The sequence below is a fragment of the Vollenhovia emeryi genome, unplaced genomic scaffold (genome assembly GCF_000949405.1).
Source record: "Vollenhovia emeryi isolate VEMERY1.0 unplaced genomic scaffold, V.emery_V1.0 DF939137.1, whole genome shotgun sequence".
NCBI lineage: Eukaryota > Metazoa > Arthropoda > Insecta > Hymenoptera > Formicidae > Vollenhovia > Vollenhovia emeryi.
This window is the reverse complement of record NW_011967229.1, coordinates 844,423-866,368: the sequence shown is the minus strand read 5'-3', so window position 1 is coordinate 866,368 and position 21,946 is coordinate 844,423. Positions and strand designations below refer to the sequence as shown.

Here is a 21,946-nt window from a genome sequence, read left to right as displayed (position 1 = left end):
GCTCGCGGCCCGCGGGCGTCACCCGAAGATGCGTCGCGATGAAAATGCATTCCTGGCGCACCGCGATAAGAATAGAGCGGCGAGCGGGGAGAGGAGAGGGGGAGGGGGGGTAAGGCCGATTCTCGTAATGTGATAACGAACGGGGGAGAACACGCGGAGAATCACGCGCGTGTAATTGAATCGCGCGCTGCGGATCGCCGTGACGGGATCACTTACATCATCCCGCACTTTTTCCATGCGTTTCATTACGATCGATAGTTCTTAACGATCCGAAAGAACAACAGACAAGAGACGTTTGTTCGAACTGTCTCACACTTTTTTTCTGCGCACGAAGTACTTATGTAAAAAATACGAAGAAGTAAAATGATGAAATGATACACGGAGAGAATTTTCTCTCAAAATTTATCCTGAAAATCGTGTGGTCGCGGGACAACGTGGCGTTTTGAAGAACTTTACGAGTCTTGTGAAATTTTACTAGCGCAGGTATTACAGCCAATTTATGAGCAGAAACAGCAGGCCTTTAGGATAGAATTAGAAACACTCGTTTCACAAAATAAAATAAATACATTGACGTAGATATACGTTTCGACCTGACTCGTCTGAGCGCAAATTAATGGGAAAACAATAATAGAAAGCGCGAAATCTACTAACACAAAATTAAGAACGAGTCTGGCACACAAGTGAAATAATGTATAGAAAATATTAAAGTGCATAAAAATGGCGAATGGCATGTTGAATGGGTGCTTTTGAACTGTTCATGAAATAAATATTTTTCTTTTAATAGAAGCGTTAACGTATCTTTGGTACATAGTATTATTCACGAGCTGGCGTCATTATCAGAACCAGATGCAGGCGCTAACACGCTAGGTCTGTTGTTTGCATTATGTTACACTTTCTGCGCTTAAAATGATACACAGATCCAAGGATTCGCGGTTCTGATGATCTAAAGACGCTACACTCTACGAAACTATTTGGACATTTCATTATTCGAAGATTTGAAAATAGAAATTTGTGCACGTGCACAGCACTGGATTTGACTGATTAAATTCAATCATTAGGTCGAAACGTTCGTCACGTTATTGTTTATTTAATTTATATATTTAGTATCCGCAGCTCTTGAGTCGCTAGCCCTTTTATTTCCCTTTGTTTTTAAAGCTCTTGGATCTTGATTTGATACTACGTTCAATCCTTACGGTTCTGCAAGTCCGATGCAATTTATAATTTGTGTCTGATTTTAGGATCTTTTAAAATTCTATTGTGTCATTTCATAACTTTATATGTATATTTCAATGTATATTTTATGCAGGGTTGGGAAGTTACTTTATAAAAATATTTAGTTACAGTTTTTTCGCTAAAAATGTAACTAGTTACAGTTACAAGTTGCCAATTGTGAAAAGTAACGCGCGAGAAGTTTGTCCACCTTTGGCGCCAGCGGTGACCACGTGACCCTCCCGGCGACCACGTGACCGCGTGATACCTCAAGCCAGCGGCACACGATGCTTTTTCGCTTGCTGGTTTGCTTGCGCGCACCTTTGCTGGCTAGAGTCAATCAGGACTCCACGTGATAGGTCAGATGAGTTAAGATTGCATCCTGATTTGCTCTCACCAGCTAGCAAAGATGCACGCAAGCAAAAAAGCATCGTGTGCCGCTGGCTTTAGACTCGGGAGGGATGTGCGTTGTACGTGAAATAAATTTGCACGTTTATCATCGGCGACGGATACTCCAGGCGTCGGGCAATGATTTTTAAGTGCCCGAATGAAGCACCTCGCGTTATCTCGAAGCTAGGTGCCCGACGTCGTTAGTATCGCCGTAAACGGGAACGAGTACCACTTAAACGAGCGATCGTAAATCATCGCGCCGTTGTCTGCTTAGACTCGGAATGAAAACCAGCCGAGTTACCGATTTCAGGAGCGCCTTCAGCTCTCGCGCTTTCTCGAAAAATTCGATAATATACGAACTTTTGCTTGCGGAGCTATCTATCTCCATGCGTGCCGTTATCGGCCATTTAAATCTGCGACCGCACGAGAGCATTTCAGTCTGCAACACGTCATTGTATATTTTACGTTCGTTTAAATAATTGTAATCGAAGTCGGCTGATGAGTAATTGAGTATTTTACTAATTCAGATGTAAAAGTATTATACGAGGTGGTAAACCGCTGAGGGCATTGTACAGATTTCTGGCATTACTCGGCATTTTTTGGGCATTAATGGGTGTTATTTGGCCTTGCTGGGGCATTATAAAGATAAACTAAGATAACAAGATCGAGTCCCACGGTTACATGATTTTCAGGATAAGTTCTAAAAGAAAATTGTCCTCGTATAGGCATTGGTGTACGTGATTTTGGTCAGCAGTTCACCTCTTGGTATTATATTTGAATGAAAATCAAGGTATTGAAGAATGAAATGTAAGGTGTTGAATCAAACGTCGACTCTTCTGTGAGATTGAATATATAAAAATATTTGTAAAAATGTACGAGGATCAAACGTGTGGATATAAGAATTTCAATACCCTTACGGAGCCGTTAGACTTGACGCCTGCAAGGAGGCTAATCGAATGGCGAGAGAAACTTTTTGCAGTTCGCACAAACGACGCGATGCCGGCGCGTTAAACGCCTCCAAGGCCTTTGCAATGTAGACTCAATCACCGCCAATCTGCAGGGTCTTAGCAATTTGCTTCCTCGAACGATCCCAAGCGGCATCTGCGAGTCGCAAAGTATCGCAGAAGCCGAATAAGGACGCCTGATTCAGTCATTCGTCAACACTTTCGCTTACGTCATTGATGCTTGAAGGAATCTCAAGTGCGACGCGCACAGCAAAAAAGCGCGAAGCAGTTCGGCAATATCGGATAAACGTCTCATATTCTGGCGTTCTTATCGGATCGTTAAGAACTAGCGATCGCAATAAAATGAAAGAAAGCACGGGATGATGTAAGTGAACGAGCCGTCGCGACGATCCGCGATTCAATTACGCGCGCGTGATTCTCCGCGTGTTCTCCTCCGTTCGTTATCACATTACGAGAGTCATCCTCCCCTCTCGCTGCCCGTCGCTCTATTCTTATCAATAATGTTGAACATTTTTACTAAAAATATTAGCGTATTGATACATGCGTTTGAATTTATCATTGAATTCGTCGCGTTGATACTCGTATGGAGTATTGATAATTTTACTTTGAAAACGTACGGTGCAAGTACGGATGCCTGAGTGTCATCAGTATTGACACTGGTATTCTTTCTAAGGAGAAATAATAGTCTACAACGATGAAAATGCTTCTAATCAGTCATAGTTTATTTAACATAATATCAATTATGTTAACTATATATAATTACATATGGAATATGCAATGGACGTCATTTTTCTCAAGAGGATCGTTCTGCATTGGAAATTCATCAAGACCAGTATTCCTGATCGATTGAATTTAAAAACAATAATTTCCTGAAGTGTTTGCCATGTCGGTTCTTCAACCGAGTCGTTGCGATTCCCGCGTTTGACGGTCTCTCCGCCGGAATTGACGTGGCGACAATCGACAGGTGTTTCACTGCCATGATGTACAAGGTGGGACACAGGAGTCTCATGCTCTCCCATCTCTCCAAAGGATCGTCCTCCAGAGCCGCTAGCGGTTTGTCCAGGTACAAGGACAGTTCATTTTGTAGAGACATGTTGTCTTTCTTGGACATGTGCGTCAAAAATTTATGATGGCTCCAAAGATTGTATCTTGTTTTCTGCTGCTCGGTGTTCGACTCGTCGGATGAGCTAGAATATTTACTCAACATGCCGCACAACAGGTTCACGATATCGGTCAGAGCGTGCGCGTTCCGAAAATGTATGGTCTTGAAGCGGGGATCCAGTATAGTGGCGATAGACAGCAGAGTGGTAAACTCTATTTGACCGAATCGGGTCTCCAGTTCCGTCAGGATGGCTTTCTTCAATCTGACAGATAAATCCGTCGTCTGCTCAATAATTTGGTACTCGGTTATGGCGCAGTTGATGAGCGGTATTATCTTCGATGCTGCGATATAATTCTTGGTCGAATACTCGTGCACCATGAACTCTAGCGGTCTCAGCAGGTTCAGTATTTCCCTCAATGTGACTAACTCGTCATCGGTTGGCACGCATTTTATTATATACTCGGGAATATGTTTTGCAAGTAGAATCTTTTGGATCGCGTCCCAGAGCCCGATAAACCGTTCTATCATGTAGAATATGCTGTTCCACTTCATATCGGCATTCAGAATGAGTTTCTTCGTCGCGTCTTCGGGTACACCCGAATCGATCTGATACCGATGCAGCTCGTTAGCTAGATCGGTGTTTTTCACAAATTTTGCAATCGATCTAACTTTATTGACGAGCTTATCAAGGCCTTTGCAGTTCTTCAAGCAGTTCTCTGCCACCAAATTGATGGTATAAGCAAAACAGGTAATGTGCTTTTTCTGCTCAAATATCCGCGTGACGCCATTAATCATATCAGGTTCATTGTTGGTCACAACCGCTACAACTTTATTAACGTCGATGCACCATTTGGTCAGAATCTTCAGGATTTCACTTGCGATGCAATCAGCAGTGAACTCGAGTAATTCGACAACCTCGATGTTCCCTGACTCTATCTTCTTGACCTTATTCGCTATGAAATACACCTTGACTCCCAAGAAACTTCCGGGGGATCCTACTTCGGACCAGGTATCTATAGTGATAGTCATATGCAAAGCCTTATTCAGATTTTGCTTGAAAATGTCAGCTGCTATGTCATATTTCTCATCGAGTCTTTTCTTGATCGCAGTTTTATCAGGGATTTCGTAAAAAGGTGCCAGTTTCTTCATCAGATACTTGAATCCCTTCTGTTGAATGACGTTGAACGGCTGGTAGTCAGTGCAGATATAATAGAGAATTGCATCCAGTATCTGAGTTTGACGAGCACCTGAAAGATAATTTATGTAAAATTTACATTTAGAGAGATGGGGTGGAAGTTATTAGAAAGAATACAATTGATAGAATAAAATAATATTAAAAAATTTATTGAAAAATTAGTTTTTAATCATAAGTTTTTGATAATATATTAATGGAAGTTTAAAAGGAGTAAGAAGTCAAAAGAACAAAGCATTAAATTATTTTTACTATCGATGTACATGTATTCATATAATGCTTTTGGTCTTTCCTTTTTCTTTATATAACTATCTAATCTTGTCAATGTCAGAACATGATCTTACCATGAGTAGATAGCCTCCCGAGCGTTACTGAGGACGATGTACTCATTTGTGTAATGGGCGGTTCTTTCTATTAAAACACAAATAGGCTTACTATGGCTGTGTTCGGTTTGGGCGCTCACACGCTGTAAGCATCATTCTATCTTCGTTGCACATTGAATATCAAACGAAGATAGAGCGATGCTTACAGCACGTGAGCGCCCAAACCGAACGCAGCCATAGTAACATAGAGTTCGAACGCATTAGTCCCAGTCTACAATAGAGATTTAAGCCCTAAGCCTTAAGAAATTGACTAATCACAGTCGCGCATTCTTCTCATACTTGACCGTGATTGGCCAATTTCTTAAAGCTTAGGGCTTAAATCATCTATTGTAGACTGGGACTTAACAAAAGTATAAAACTGATTGGCTACTGGCAAAGTACCTGTATCTCAACCATAGTTTCACAACTTGTTCCAGCTACAGCGTGCAAAGTGTCAGTGTTGTCAGCATCGTTTCTTTTCTGCCAGCGATTTCTGCAAATGAAGGGAGGCTTTAGAAAATCCATCATTAGATACGTACGGCACAAGACGAGATGCATTATTATTAGAGGAAAGTCCCCGATTATGAGATAGGCTCCCAATATAAGATGGCGAAGTTTCTGCCAAATTAATCATTTATTGGTTCCACCATGAGTTTATTGCCCTTGTAGTGAAATCTGTTTAGTGAAGAATTGATCGTTAGATCGTGCAATCGTTCCGAAAGAGAGACTCGCGATTGAATTTAGACGTTGAAAACCTACTATCTCACATTAGGATCCTATCTCATAATAGAGGACTTTGCTCTATTATTTACGTGTGCTTAACGGACCTTCTGCCTCTCTTCGTGATTAATTTTGACGTTTTCAGCCTGTTGTTCTTTTTCCCCGTGTCGTTCCATTGTAGATGGTATGCCCTAAAGTGTTTTATCATGTAACATGTGGTACCCAAACTTTTGACGGTCTGACTGCACAAATTGCACCGTGCAATACTGTTGTCTATTTTCGTGAAATATTTCCACATGGTGCTAGGCTTCTTACGCGCCATATTTAAGGCAATTAATGACGACGAAAGTCTTCTAGGTTAGTAAACGGTTATTCACTCAACGTCCCAAGCAGAACTGCCCAATTCCTACACAATCACAATAGTGTCAATACAATAGTCCGTAATAGTCCATAGACATAATATATTTAGACCGAGCGTTTGCTTTTATTATTATTATTATTGAATTGGCTCCTGGCTCCATCTGGATCTAAAGCCTATCACGCAATGCCAGGCAACAGGAACAGGAAATAAAATTTCTGCCGCGTTGGATTGGTTGGAAAAAAATTTCCGACGAATCGAACGTGTCAAAAATTCTATTCCCTATTCCTATTGCCTGTTGCCTGGCATTGTGTGATAACCCTGGTAAAAATTCCGTTAGAAACGGATAGAACATGCATTAAATTCTATCTGTTTCTGACTGTTCTACTATGCGTTTTCGCGAAACGCATAGTAGAACAGTCAGAAACAGATAGAATTTAATGCATGTTCTATCCGTTTCTAACGGAATTTTTACCAGGGAAGCTTAATACGGTCACGTCTATTTGTCGCGAAAAGGGGGCAGGCGGGAGGAGCGTTTGCCTTTATTTGAGCAGTGGAGGAAAAAGACAAACTGTGTTTTTTTGCTATTGTGTTCTCCCTCGCTCAATGTCGGTCTAGATATATTATGTCTATGGCCAGAGAGCAACCTGAGAGCGGCCACTCAACAATTGTGCCTGCGAACGTGGCTTCTGGGACAGCCACATGGTTTTAAAAAGCAGATGATTGGACAGCACTCCTATTGCCAACGAATCAATAGGCTTGTTTTCTGTTGCTACACTGGTGCACTAGCGCAGTAAATTAGAGTAAGACAAGTATATTTTTCTCATTCTAGCTTACTGCACTAGTTCACCAGTGCAGCAATAGAAAACAAGCTTGTTGTGTCTTGACACTACATAGGTTTCTATTCCTTACTCTTATTGTCTGTGCTTTCCTATTGTGTGACAGGTCAAACTGTTAAACCGGACGCAGTACGCCGTCGTGGACCGAACAACATCCTGTAAGCATATGGAGGGAATGCGCCGGCACGCACACGAAAACTGGGATCACGTCCACGTAACGTAACAGACGTGGCCGCTGTGTCGTGTGCATACCGGCGCACCCCCTCTCCATGTTTGACACAGCTGTTTCGGTTCTGTCTGCTAAACTGGCATCACTGCTCGACCGTTGCGGCGAGTGTTTCCTAGAAGAATCGATGTTCGACATCACCGTCGAGCGAGTGTCGATATCACTAGCTGTGCGCTAGCTTCAACGCGAACGCTGGTTGGTCGCGTTCGCTCGTCATGACTCCACTTCAGGATGAGATAACCAATCGGAAGTCGCGTCGGATGTCCGCGAGTTTAGTGTATCGATATATCACGTTCGATACCGCGGGGAAGGTATCATAGTTTAAATGCGTTCCCAGATAACACATGTTTTATATTACATTTACATTGTTGAGTGAGAAATTATAACATAAATGCAATGTAACTGATGCTCGGTGCTTAATGGGATGTTGCATTTGAAAATACACTGAAGGTATGAGGCATAAAAAATGTCAGCGACATTAATCTAGTTCTTACATAAATAAAATTTTTGAATAAATTAGATGCTCCTTATGAGGATCCATGTAACAGATTGTATTAACCTTAAGAGAGAAATATACTCAAATGAATATTTAAATGCAGGATGTCCACTTAAGGCCTGTGTCCTTGGTCCAAGTTCTAGCATCCTGGACACAGGACTTTAGAAACGTTACTACTTGAGCGTCTTTGTCTTTAGACTTATATTTTGCTGAATTTACAGCTCAAAGCTATGCGAATAGCCAATCAACTTTTCTATAAGAGCAAAATTTTCGTGTACGTTTCTCTTTTGAATGATTTCAGTAAGTCCTTGTAGATCTGTTAAATCGTCAACTATCGCGATTCGGCCTTATACACATATGCGAAACTTCCATTGATTTACATTAACATATTTTTTTGGAGGAATAAAGAACTACGAGCCGTGACAGGGTGTTAGTGTTTAAATATTTTATTCTAAATTTATTGCGAAAAAATATCACCTCGACCAGGGTTTGAACCTTGGACACTAACACCCTGTCACGGCTCGTAGTCTTTTATTCCTCCAATTTGTGTTTAACACATTTGAGCCATACCAATTTTATTAATTTGTTATATTTTTTTTTATTCAAAAGCTGACTGCTTAATTAGCCGAGATCAAAGCCGATATTTGAAATTCGAAATAGCCAATTTTGAGGCCAACGAACAAGACTTGATTTACAAATCAGCGGTGCTCAGCTGACCAAGCAGCTGGGCTCATCGGCAAATGATTTGAGGAATGTACTAGGACGCACGTGTTCACGAAACATGATAGCGTTTGAATGGAGCAGTGATGCTCAAGCGACTGTGTCCTTTTAGAGATGTTCGACGAACTCTTTAAAGAGCAACTTTAGAACTTTAGAAACTCTTAGACTCGACAACTCAGAATTATGCAGTAATTTTTCTGCGTTTTTAAGTGCCTCGGATTTTCCCTGGCACTTGCTCTCAGATTTTCAAACATCTTTGAACACTTTTAGAACTCTTTAACGAATTTCAACAATTTTCAAGTTTTTCAACTCTTTCCTTAAAGATCTGCAAAGATCCTTGAATCTTTTCAGAGATTCCAAATCGTTAGATGTACATTTAGATGTACATTTCGAGAAATCCCTAAGACCTTTAATATTCTCTGCAAGTCTGCATCAGTGGTTATTACTTGATGACTGTTTTCAAAATTTTCCAGTTGTTTCCGGAGATTCTCTGTGGCGCTGGAAGGATTCGGGCTTCTCTCAACAATCTTTAAATATTCCGAATAACATCGCGAAGACTCGGAAAAGATTCTGAATCTCGGTTCGCGTTTGTGTCGCGTGCGTTATCGTCCATTAACTATGAGAACCACCAACGATAGCAGGCCGTCCACCTAAAGATAAGGCACCAAGTCCAGTCCACAAAAATGCGTCGCTATTTAGTATTCATCTCGCTCTCATGGTCGTCGCGAAATAAAACCCCACTCTCCCCTTTTCCTCCCTCTTTCGAACGGCGTGTTTTCCTCGCTCAATCGAAACGCAACGCAAATGCGTAGTTTCGATACAGTTAGCGCCGTCTTACGCGGTGTAGCGCTGACGTTGTAGCAATCAAATGAAGCAGGTAAAATCCTCGTTTTCCAAATTGAGTCGATCGCGTTGACATTTTAGTACGTCCAGTTACAGCGCAAGTTTGAAGTGCCTCCGCGAAGAATACATTTAAGAAAAAATGAGAATTGTACTTGATAAATTGGACGTGATTAATCAGACCACGATGAGTAGTTGTCCTTTCGATGATTCGTAGTTAGTCTGGAATAATTTTGCCGTCGACGGCATCAGAAATCGTAGGTATTCCCAGACGTAACATTCCTGCACGGAAAAAAATGCTGTTGAATTAAACAAAATGAAGTTGTTTGAATTAAACGTTAACGTCACGGGCTGCCACAAACATAAATAATTCGCTCAATTGTATTTGCTATGGATTTTTATTTTAAGCATTGAACTAAATGTCCAGATTATTAACAACAATCTGATGTTTTTTATTTATTAATACCGATGTTGTTTCAACGATTTTATTTCAATTGCACTGATCTTGTTGATACAACATTCTTTTTTCCATGGATACGGACTCGTGACTAATCAGAAATTTGCCCCAAACCTTCAAACTGCAAATCATTACGGTCGAATGCAGCAAGAACCAATGAACGATTTGCCCCAAAAAATGTATTTTCACACCACCGGTATTCCCAGGTGTCACTGGACGCAACGTTCTATCCGAATAAAAGCGGATTTATCGAGTTCAGACGCTTCTCTCTTACGCGTGGCAGAATGTACGTAGATGGAAATAACGCGTTTGAATAAATAAAGTCATAAAGAAAATAATTGGCATCGCATAAGTGTCTGCTATCCAGATCGTAATCGATACGTGTACTCGCGCACGCGTGTGTGCGTGCGTGCGTGCGCGTGCGCGCGTCGAGCGTCTCGTAAGTGCGAGCGCCGAATAACAATTAAGCCGTAAAAGCGCGACGATAAATAAGCGAGACGGGTCATCGTCCAGCGGTAGACGAGATTCGCGTTCAACGAGCCATGCTAGAATCGCCATCGCCGTCGCGCACGCGCGGACACCATGACGCCGATGTCGTTCCGATAGCATCGACTTATCGATCTCGTCGTCGCGTTTCCACGCTCGTTAGGCCTGGCTTCACGAAACGTCGCTTAACTTTAATCTTCGTTTAATTCATGTTTGCCTCCTTCCAGAGTAACAGTTGGAAAGAGACAGGGAACGAACTGAACTGAGCTTAAAGTTAAGCGACGTTGGTGAAAACCGGGCCTTAGAGATCCGACTCGCGGGAAGCGCGCACGATTATTTTGGGCCTCTCGTCGCCGCGCGCTGTCGTTTAACGTGGCGACGCTCGAGATCGACTCGTTTAATCTCTCTCTCTCTCTCTCGTTTGTCTTGCGATACGCTCGCGATAGTTATTATCGCGAACAAAAGAGAGCGTCGGCCACCCGACACTCCCGCGCGGATATCGCGAAACTGCATCTCGCCCTTTCAATTGAGAGTAAACTTTACATAAGTCGGCCGATGCATGACGCGCGATAATGAACCGCAACGATCTGGGGAAACACGCTCGTCCGCGCGGTCGATTTTTCGCAAAAAAAAAAAGGAAAAAGACTCGTCACAGGTTTTCCATGTGATCCATCGGCGTCGCCGAAGCGACCGGTAATCGTCTAGCGTGACTAATGGGACTGGCGAGCTTACAGACGTTTACCGCGCTATCAGCATGTAGGAGTCCCTCCTCCGTGCGTACGTGTGTATGTGTAGCGAATATAATTGAACGACAGGCGCGTGTAAAGAGCCGGGACGAGGCGGGGGAGGAGGCGGCGGCGGGGGAGGCGGAGGAGGAGAACGAGCAACAAACATGTCGTTGAGCGCGATTGTTTTGCGCACATTGGACTTTATTGCACTCGCTGATTTGCCGGCGCGGGAGGATGAATCGGAGGGACGATCGCGCGCGGGGGAGGAGGGATACAACTCGAATTATTCATACTTTAGGAGAGATTGTAAGGCGGTTGAATGAAACCGTTTGTATCTGTAGGGTTCATCTTACAGATCGGGATAGTAAATGCGCGATTTGCATACGTGGTGCATTCGAGTATATCGCTTGGTCGTTTTCGTCGTGGCGCTCGGGTTTAGTAATGCGAATAATAACAATATTCGTGGAGGAAAGTCTCCTCTACTATGAGATAGGAGTCTAATATGAGGTAGCGGGTTTTCAACGTTCCAACTTCAATCACAAATCTCTTTTCGCAACGATTACACGATCTAGCAATTAATTTCCCACTAAACAGACTTCGCCCCAAGGGCAATAAATTCATGGTGGAACCAACGGACGACGCCTACTGCACAGTTGGAAAATTTGTGTTTTCTTGTTAAATGCCGGTAAAAATTTTTGTGTTAAATGTTTAACACATTCATGCGTTAATTTAACATATTGCTCTTGTGTTAATTGACCTCAATGTAAAATTATTGAAATAACTGAAAAGAAATGTTAAAACACATTATGTTAACGTGTTGTTTTAACATTTCGTCGCCATGTCGTCCCACGCTTACACGATTTTCAGGATAAATTTTAAGGGAAAATCCTCTCCGTTTAGATTTTTCACGTGGGGATTGACGTGATCTACAATTGCGTTAAACCGCGTTTCAATCTAATCCACTCTACATCAGGTTATACAAAGTCGTAATCGTTCGAGCAAGCTTGACTTAATACATAATACATAATCCTATGCCGTTTAGATTAAATCCCGTTGTATCTTGACTCTAGCAGTTCAACGTATAAATTTATGTTGGTTTAGTTCAGCGAGTGTGTGTCGACGATGCGTGACTGATATTAACATTGAAATTAACACCAGCAGGCCAGCGCTCAACACGCACGACGTACACAGCGCCCGACGCGACGTACAGAAGATTTTTAATCGGTGGCTGTTATTTTTTTTTTCCTTGATGCAAATAGCGGCCTCGACTTTCTCTCCCTTTTTCCACAGCCGCCGTTTAATTTCAACTATCGCGTTTCCAGTTTGGAGAGAGACACTCGACGAAACTAGCGTTAAATGATAGACCCTAGCCACACGCGTGCGAAATTGGATCCTCTCGAGGGGTGGGGGGGGGGGGTTGTTTTCAAGACAACCGCCGAAAGCACGCTAATGAGGCGGGTGGATGTCAACGACGGCCGCACGACAGACGGTTCTCCGTCGTCGCATTCCCGCGCTTTCCGGATCTCGGATTTCCGTGACGACCGAGATACCGATAACGATAAATAATAACAACAATAAACCTAAAGCCACACGCTTGGCACAGCGCCGCCAGGGTCCGTGCGAGCCGTCGCGCTGCGCAGATCGCAGATACCCGCCGCGGTCTGTTTCGTGACGAGCGCGAATTGCGATCGCGAGAGAGTCGGCGGGCCGATCGTTAGCGAGGAATAAAAAGACCGCGGGAAAAAAACAAGTGGACGCCGTCGTTAAGCCGGTGCGTACGGGTCGTGAATGAAAGAGAGAGGGGGGGGAAAAAAAGGCGCGAATTCGCGTTATCGACGCCAGACCGGGTCGGCAGACGGTGAAAATTGAGGGCGCGATGCCGCATGTGGAAAATTCCCCTCTCCCCCTCCTCCCCCGCCGCCGCCGCCGCCTCCGCCCCGCCGATCTATGGGGGTTTTCTCTACCCGATGACGCTCTCGCGCGCGGCAATTTCGCGCGGGGGGGTGAGTGGGTGGGAGTCGAAACCACCGTCATCGTGCACAACAATTTTTCCATCGTTATGTAACACCTCAGATACGTCGATTTACCGGAATCATTATTCTATTGTGCAACCATCTCGCTGCACATTACACATACGGAGTGTCCGTTTTACGTTGGGACGGCCGGCTACTCCGTATTACTTTTTGCATCGAAACGAAAGTTCTCGACTTGCACGCTCACTTTCGAGCGCGCGCCGTTTTGCTCAAAGGTAAAAAAAAGAGAAAAAGAAAATAAAAAGCACTTGCAATTTATATACACGGGAGTATCCTTTCTCTTTATCGAGTCCCCGATGTTATCTGGTCGTTCTTTCCGCGCCTCGGTCGGGCGAAAGGTGGAGGAGAGGAGATCTGCGGATCGCTGAAACTGCGGGATTGCGCTATAAATAGGCCACGCGTATAAATAGCAATTATAATAGATTATCCCGGCGCCGATTGATAACCGCGCTATCGCGGTTGCATCTAGCGTCAAGTCCGCCACCGGCCGGTCGCAAACGCTCCGCCGATTGTAAAACCTATAATCGACCCTTGACGTCACACGATCGACGCCGCGCGATCGTGTGACGCGTTCGAAACGCGCGCGCGTGTGCAATCGATCACGCTCGGGTCTCGATTATCTAATCGCCGTTGCGCCGCGCGCCCCGGCGCGACGGAATTCTCTCACGGTTCGCGGAGATTCCGGCGAAAATACGATCTCTGCAGGATCTCGAAGGACAAGGCCGCGCCGGATTTCGTGTCCAATCGTCCTGCGAAGAAACTCGCGTGCGCGCGCGACGTTTGACCGCGAGGAAAACGCCACCGAGCTGCGCAATCGAATTTCGGCGCGTCCGCCGCGTCCCGGCTATTTCGTCGCACCGGGATTCAGTTACACTTACTTTACGTAACTTCTCTTTTTACATAACTTTTTTTTTTTTACGTAACTATTTACGCTAAAGTCGTATCGCGGGCAATCTTCTCTCATTTATTTACGTTTCGAGCGACTGTGCTCGGCAATTGCGGAAAAATTTCAGGTGTCAATTCGTTACCGTCGCCGGGTGTCGCGTGCCTTATTAAAATTGGAGCCTTATCGTGCCGTGTCCTTACCGGGAGCGTCGCGGGGGCGGGCGGCCGCCGCTCAATCGGTTGCTGAGCGCGCGCGGGACCTCCGCCAGCAGCCCCCCCTGGGGTAATTAGCGCCAGTTGATTGGTCACCTTCGCCGGCGCGCCATCGCTGCGCCGCCAACGACGGCGACGTCGGCGCGCGCGGGAGCGCCGGCGGGAGGGAGGGGGGGGGGTCTTATTTACTCGCGCGCTCTCAGGCCGCTACGATCTCGGACGAGCGGCGTGGCGTCAGTTCGCGCACGATGCGCGTCGCGTCTTCTCGTTGGGTGATTCATCCGCTCTCCGCTTCCGCGTTCTCTTCCAGTTTTCTTCTTCCTCCTCTCCGTGCCCGCCTGTTTCCGCGTCGCTCGTCCGCGGACGACGCCGCGACGCGTACTCGTACGTGTTGGCGCGACGCACATGCCGAAGCGCGTCGGTCGATTTGAGGATCTCGCGTTAGAACGTGGAGCCTCTGGCGCCTAGATGATTCGAACGGAGCAGAGATGACTTTCAGACATTTTGGAAATATCCCTCGGTCGCGGCCAGATCGTTAAGTGACCGCGCGACTGTACAGGACGATTTTTGTGCGCGGGTTAGAGAGCGGGGAGGAGCGAGCGTGGACCCCTCGAAGCAGTTTGAAGAGAGCGATACGACTCGAGTGAACAGATCGGACGATTGATGCTTCGCCCACGGGGAGCGACGCTCGGCGGTCTCTCGGCGATTCGGTGAGCCATTTACCTTGGCGACGAGGGGACAACTTGGCAGCGAAGGGACCCTCGGGAGCCTGATGGCACCTGACCTCGAGAAAAGGCGGCAGGAATTAAGGAGGGGCAGCAGCGGGGCCTTCGACCACGTCAACTGTGATCATCCGGGCATGCTCTTACATTTGAGATGCACGGCCGGCACGGCGGACCTTTATCGTCATGGTAATTAGAAGGGTTACGGCGACGTTGACGCTTACGGCCCCGGCCCGGCCGTAGTTCGCCCTTTCCAGAGCCTTCGTCCGGATGCCGAATTTAAATGTTCACCATTCAGACGCGGACGTCGATATTTATCGAGTGTCCCTCCCGGTCTCCTCTCGCCTCTCCTCCCCTCCATCTTCACTCGTGTGATTTCTCATAGAACAATAAACTTAAAGTAAGACCCCTAACTGAAACTAAACAACATACAAGAAAATGTGGGTCACAAAAGGCAGGCGGCCCAAATTGTAATTCTTATATTTGAAAATGTGAATTTGTATACCGTTTCTTTCCAACTTTGTTCCGCGCGCCGATTTCCTTTTCGGACATAACGCAGTTTTCTTACAAGTGGAATTATTACCGTCAGCGAATTTACATATTTAAATCGACGAACGATTTGTAATTGTATTCGAAATGCTGCATTTTTCTGATGCTACCATTCAGCATTCAATAGCCCCCTTCCCCGTGCTGTGAATTATTCTTATTGCGAAAAATATTACCTCTGCCAGGATTCGAACCTGGGACCTCTCTCGATCCGTGACGGGCGTCTTAGCCAACTCGACCACTGAGGCCGTGATAACATTATTCGCAATAATTGATATAATACTTAAAGGCACGCTAGTTTGCAGGCAAGCGTTTAAAGAATAATCAACTTAAAGCAAGACCCCTAACTAAAACTAAACAGCATATGAGAAAACGCCAATGTGGGTCACAAGGCAAGATGTAGGTAGCCTAATTTGTAATTTTTATGCTTTAAAATGTGAATTCTCATAGAATGGGCCGTGGCACACAAACGGCCTTAAGCAATAAACGAATTGACCAATCGTAGTCGAGAATTATGGCAGTGGTCGTGTGCCACGGCCCTAAGAATGCCATGGTGTAACATTCCCGATTGGATGCGCACTCCTGATCAATCAGAAACTTGCCCCGAACCTTCAAACTGCAAATCATTACGGTTGAATGCAGCAGGGGCCAATGGACAATTTGCCCCGGAAATTGGTTACACGCGCGATGTTTCGCCTTGTATTTTTACATCGCGGGATTGCCGCTCTATTAGGCTCGTAGCAAAGTCCTAGGCCCGGGTCTTCTAAGTGCGTGATTTTTAATGAACTAAACCGGTTTGTCAACAAAAAGTCATTTGGCTTTCTCGTGTTGTTTTAGTATCTACGTTTCAAGGCTTTTTTTTACGTGGCTTGATGAAGAATCTGGTTTTTTTTTTACAGAATTATCGTTGAGCTAATAATAAGAGATTTTTCAATCTGACTCTTGAGATGGAAAACATACTTAATTTAATAATGTTTAAAGAAGTACGAAAATAAAACTATAAAGTACAAAAATTCAAAATAATAGATACAATATGGCGAATGCACGGAACCAAATATTTTCTAATTTGAATGAAGTTATGTGTTTTGCGGAATTCTTATGATCGTTAAAACAGGAAAGTGATATTAAAAAGCAGAAACGAATGGATCCAATAAGATAAATGAAAAAAAATATTTTCCAACTGTAACGAAAGGTTATATTGCGTTGCATTCAAGATCGCCCAAATATAAATCCAATTTATGAAACGAGATAAAATACAAGACTTGATCAATGAAAATCAAAAATTAAATTATTAATAAAAATAATTAAAATTAATTGACCTCATTAATTATTGCAAACGAAAGACCGGTAAAAGACTTTTCAATTTAGTCTGCTTTATCTGTCCTGAAGAGATGGTACATTATCAGATCTATGCATTCTGTCGTAAACGTGAAAAAACGGTGAAGATACAGCAAATTTGACAAGTTATTTGTACAAACTAATACCAAGTAACCACGAATAATTGCGTTGCAACAATATTACTTTTATGCGTTTGCATTCGGACGTTTATATTTGCGGAAACATTTGTTCGCATCGCAGCGCGTAATTAAAGGTGATTAGGCAGCGATAAATATTCTTTTCTCTCCCTGCAAGTCACTTACACTTGTCAATTTATTCTTCCTCCGCCTCGAACTCTCGTAGAGGTTATGCCCCGCTTCCATTTTCTTGTCACCGGGCTTTTTGAGGGCCGGCACGCGAAAAGAAAACGTTATGCCAGTCAATCGCGGTCGAGAATTTTCAAACGGTAGTCTGACATCTTCGACAATTCTCGGCTGCGACATGCATGTTCTATTGGAAAAGATTGAAAAGATTCGTCGCGGTCGAGAATTGTTGGCGCACTTGTGACGATGTATTTTTATTTCGTAATCATGTTGCCTTCACGTACATTCAACGTGAGATGTTCGTGACTTTCAGATTTTGGAAGCTTCAAGAGACTTTCAAATTATTGGCCGCTGGTCAGAAACGAATTATCAGTATGTAATTGACAGTTCGCTCATGTTTTTACCGAAACACGTTTTCTTACTGCGCTTCATGTTTCGTTATCTTGAGATTTTTCGCACAATAGCCTACTTTTCTTCTGCTTCTCCTATTCATGTCCTTTTATTCTTCCTCCCTTTTATTCACATCTGTTTACTCGTTTGCTTTCATTGTTACTCTTCATCTTGTCTAGTATGTGCCGTCATGCGTGAAACCGAGAAGCACGAATTTCTGACTTGACAATTTAACATAACGGCTATTGACGAGGAAAAAGGCATGGATATATTCTTTCCTTATCCCGCGATAGGATCGGATACGCAATTATTTGTCGTAAAAGGAGCAGAAAAGGAGAATAATATCGCTGCTCTTAACTGCTTTTATTTCGAACGTGTAGAAAAGTATAAGAGCTCTCGAGTATATCTGTTTCTTGCTTATGGTTTCTTGCTCAGGTGCGCTTTAATCTACAATTTATATTAGAAATCAAAATAAACTTGTACTTATAACTATTCTATTTATAATTATACGTGCAGTGAAATTAATAACATAACCATTAAATAATTCGAATCTTACATACATACATACATACATACATGATACGCGGCATTTAAAATAGCAGACAGGATTCAATTCTATGTGAAGTCTGACGCGAATGTAGTAGGCTCTTTTATTTATTTAAGTAGTGGCTTTCTCTAAAACTGTCACTTCAAAGTTTTTACATCTTATTATTCAAATATTCTTTTCTATTTGTTTCAGAAATTTATATAAAGGCCGTATACTTACATTCTAACCAATTAGAGACTGTAGGAATAAACTGTGTAGGAGCATTTTACTCTCAGACAGGCCAGTTTCAAATGTAATTTTCCCCTTTCCTCACTACAATTCATACACCGAAGGTTGTCGAGGGGGAAACCGCTGACCAAAATCTTGTACACCAATGCCCACTAATGCCCAGTGGGCATTACCTTATCTTCTTATCTTATTTTATCTTTATAATGCCCTAGCAAGGCCGAATGCCCTAGCAAGGCCGAATGCCCCAGCAAGGCCGAATGCCCCAGCAAGGCCGAATGCCCCAAAAATGCCTAGTAATGCCCAGTAATGCCGCAAATCTGTACACCACAATGCCCTCGGCGATTTCCCCCCCTCGGTGTATGTGGTTTAAATTCTAAAATTCGGCTGTTACATCTGAAATCTTGAAGTGCTGAGGTGATATTTTTTCGCAATAGATTTTCTCTAATTAAAATTGCCAGTTGTGTCGGTTATCAATTTTCCTACACTGTTATATCTTGAACTATATTCTATCTCTAACTGAAGATTTCTTTAAATTGTAATAGCTTTCTCTTATCCTATTTATCATTTTAATTTAATCTTTTTCCTCATTGTTAAACCAATTTCTTTTTTCATTTCTTTTATATAGATTTCTAAAGTAGCTTTTTCTCTCTTCAACCTTTAGTCTATGCATACATATCTTCCTTATAGCCAGTCATAGGTTTCTTAAATTTGAACTCTTTCGTTTCATCTTATTCCGCTGAATACCAATGTGTCGTAGCGTGCATTGTATCTAGCTACGCTTACACTTGGCGCGAGACACTACCGTGTCTCGTGATACTGCCTAGTAACGACACCGATTATTTATTTTCGATTTTTAGCCAACTCCTCCGTTAAATATTCGTTTTTAATCTTTGATAAGTAAGATATGATGTTTTTATTAGAATCCACGTTCATTGGTACTTCGGAATCTACCATAATCTTATCTTCTTTTCCTTACTTCTAGGTTAATATTTACCTGATTCATCATTGTCTAATAATTATTTTGATATACTTCATAGTTTTCCTCCTTGTGAATTCCTCTAAGATATTTAAACTTGCTTTGGTTCTCCAATTTCTTATTTTTTATTTATCTCTTCCTCTCCATAGGTTATTATTAAATATCGAGGGAGAAATCGCTGAGGGCATTGTGGTGTACATATTTGTGGCATTACTCGGCATTACTAGGCATTTTTTGGGCATTAGGCCTTGCTGAGCATTCTAAAGATAAAATAAGATAATAAAATAAAGTAATGCCCACTGCACATTAGTGGGCATTGGCGTACAAGATTTTGGTCAGCGGTTTTCCCCTCGGTAAATATATTATTCAATATATTCCTAACTAGTTCTGTCCTTTATAATCTTTGCCTCTGCCACCGTAACATTATTAAGTTACGGTATTCCAGAGCGGTATTCCTTGCGGATTTCCTGAAATCGGAGCATATATTTTCCGTTAGTTCCACCTCTGGGAAGTAATATTTTGTTCCACGATGACTCTTGTATAGCTTTTATAGATCATTAAGCCACCTCTATTTCCCACGAAACTCCGTCTATACGGCTAAGTGCCCAGTCAGCAAAATGTTAGCAGATTGGCAGCAGATTCATCAGAAACTCACACCAAAACCATAGCCATCTGTGTCCGCATTTGGCTTTTGCTTTGGCAACAGTCTGTAAAGCGTAGGACCTGAGCAGAAAGATTGTCGTAAGTGTTTCCGATTCCGTAGTAAGACGCAAGTCGGTGTCTGAAGTCAACGCACAAAGAATTGCCGTAGACGTATGTCGCCTTGCGATGCGATGAATGCGATATGCGTCTACGATAATTTCTTGTGCGTTGACTTCCGGCACCGACTTAAGCCTTACGACAGAATCGTAAACGGTTACGACAATCTTTCTGCTCAGACTCATACGCTGTCAACAGATTGTCAGCAGAAACCGAGCAGGTCCAGTTATGCGAGCAGATTTTATTGTACTACATTTCTGCTGACAAGCCGGCAACATCGAATATATCAGTTCCTGTGTGCAATCTGCAGTCTTTCTACCTTCAAAATTTGTAGTGAGCACTTGACAAAATCTGTTCTGACGGATTTGGCTATCTGGGTACACACACAGCAAGATGATAACTGAAAGATCTCTTAATGTTTTCTCATTGAAGATTTGGATATCCAAAAATACCTCCAGAAAGACAACACAATGAAGTCAGAAAGAGCTCTTGTGCGCTACTTGCAGAGAAATGAAAGACTCCTTTCAAAAGTCTTCGGAAAGATAACCTTTTTGAGATATCTTGTACGGCAGAGCACAGGCTGAATGCGGACGTAGATGATGTCAATCAGCTGAAATGTTGTGATGAAATCTGTTGCCAGTCTGCCTACAATCTGCTATTATTTTGATTACGGGGTTCATTCCAAAATGCCTTTTGCATTGCGTTCAACAATGGAGAGTTCCCTTCGGTTCCAATTTCAAGTCCTATGGAAATGAGCTGCAAGCATGAAACAAAGCTCTCTTGCGCACACGCGCGCGCGCGCGCACGTTCTCTCTTTTGCGGGGTTAATGTACTTGTGAAGAATGTTTTTCCGCACTATCTCCCGCCGGCATTATTATTGTTGAAAGTACTCGGCGCGTTAGTATCGCGGCCGGTCAGCGGGGAAAATGGCCGTGTGCGTGCGGTTCCAGATAACCTTCGCGGTTCTCGATACGCGTCTAAGGGTCGAGACGCGATGAAATATGGGAACGAGATACAAGGAACGAGAAATACGCGCGGGAGGTGGTTGATTTGCAGCAAATACGATCAATGCGAATGTTAGAATCAAATTGGTCGATGCCGGGCAAAGATGGCGTCGGCCAAGAGAAGGGGGGGGGGAGGGGAGAAATATAGAAAACTAGTAAAAGTATTGAAGTTTCAAAACGGGTAACGAAATCAGTTTTGAAATCGGAAAATTAAATAAGCGCGCACTGATTGTATTCTTCGAGAATGCTTTGGACTTCGAAGATGTATTGAAAAATATTGAGGTTCAATGGGTGAAAAAAGTCACGCTTTACAATTGAGAATTGAGGAACGAGTCAACTCGCCACACAACGGGGACATGTCTTTGAAAGGTGAACATTAATGCGGTCGTATTTCTGTCTTTGTTTACGAATGTGCTTGTGAATGACGTCGTTGATTTCAACGATCGCACTCGGCCGGAATCGAATCAATGGAAGTGTTGAGTAAAAAAATACAAGGCGAAGTAAAAAGAAGCCGATAAATTATTTATACATTCTGTTAATTCCTTTCTATGACCCTCAATTAATTTGAGAAGATTTATAAGCGGAGGAAGACTTATTTAAAAAAAAACAGAAAACGCTTGCGCAACTGTTGAGTAACAACGTCATATACATATATTTCTAAATTTATTCTATATTCATTCGACTCGTTTGTCGAAAAACTGAACGCTCAATCATGTTTTTCCATGACGCAGCTTGTGAGGAGGAACTGAAGAATTTGTGATAATATCATGTAATGTTCTCTCTCTCTCTCTCTCTCTCTCTCTCTCTCTCTCTCTCTCTCTCTCTCTCTCTCTCCCCCCCTCTCCCTCTCCCCTCTCTCTTTCTCCACCCCAACAGAGAGAAAGGCGCAATAAAGGTTACATTAAAAAAAAAG

The 21,946-nt window shown here is 43.2% G+C and overlaps 2 protein-coding genes across 5 annotated transcripts in view; one reads left to right on the top strand and one right to left on the bottom strand.

Annotated features, from left to right (window-relative positions):
• The window catches only part of LOC105567446 (nuclear factor of activated T-cells 5), a 41,592-nt gene that overhangs the window by 2,358 nt on the left and 17,288 nt on the right, over positions 1-21,946 (top strand). The window contains exon 1 of one of the 4 annotated variants that reach the window (XM_012022327.1): positions 14,512-15,132. The exons of 1 other annotated variant lie outside the window; for it this stretch is intronic. In XM_012022327.1, the coding sequence (XP_011877717.1) occupies positions 14,994-15,132 (139 nt within the window). In that variant the 5' untranslated portion in view covers positions 14,512-14,993. Of the gene's footprint in view, positions 1-14,511; positions 15,133-21,946 lie in introns of those variants that run through there. 2 more of the 4 variants (XM_012022324.1, XM_012022325.1) reach the window with 2 other exon arrangements.
• Positions 3,266-8,297, bottom strand: LOC105567445 (zinc finger BED domain-containing protein 4-like). Its single transcript, XM_012022323.1, has 5 exons — positions 7,211-8,297; positions 6,048-6,346; positions 5,623-5,713; positions 5,203-5,269; positions 3,266-4,913 (listed from the first exon to the last, which is right to left on the bottom strand). The coding sequence occupies exons 2-5, from the start codon at positions 6,260-6,262 to the stop codon at positions 3,388-3,390; spliced, it is 1,899 nt and encodes a 632-aa protein (XP_011877713.1). The 5' UTR covers positions 6,263-6,346; positions 7,211-8,297; the 3' UTR covers positions 3,266-3,387.

What these genes read in the sequence shown, in the direction of transcription:
- LOC105567445 (XM_012022323.1), bottom strand. Translation starts at nt 6,262, where the DNA reads ATGGCGCGTAAGAAGCCTAGCACCATGTGGAAATATTTCACGAAAATA. An exon ending in ATCACGAAGAGAGGCAGAAG is followed by an intron (nt 5,714 to 6,047) that starts GTCCGTTAAGCA and finishes CTTCATTTGCAG; the next exon opens with AAATCGCTGGCAGAAAAGAA. An exon ending in AAACTATGGTTGAGATACAG is followed by an intron (nt 5,270 to 5,622) that starts GTACTTTGCCAG and finishes GTGTTTTAATAG; the next exon opens with AAAGAACCGCCCATTACACA.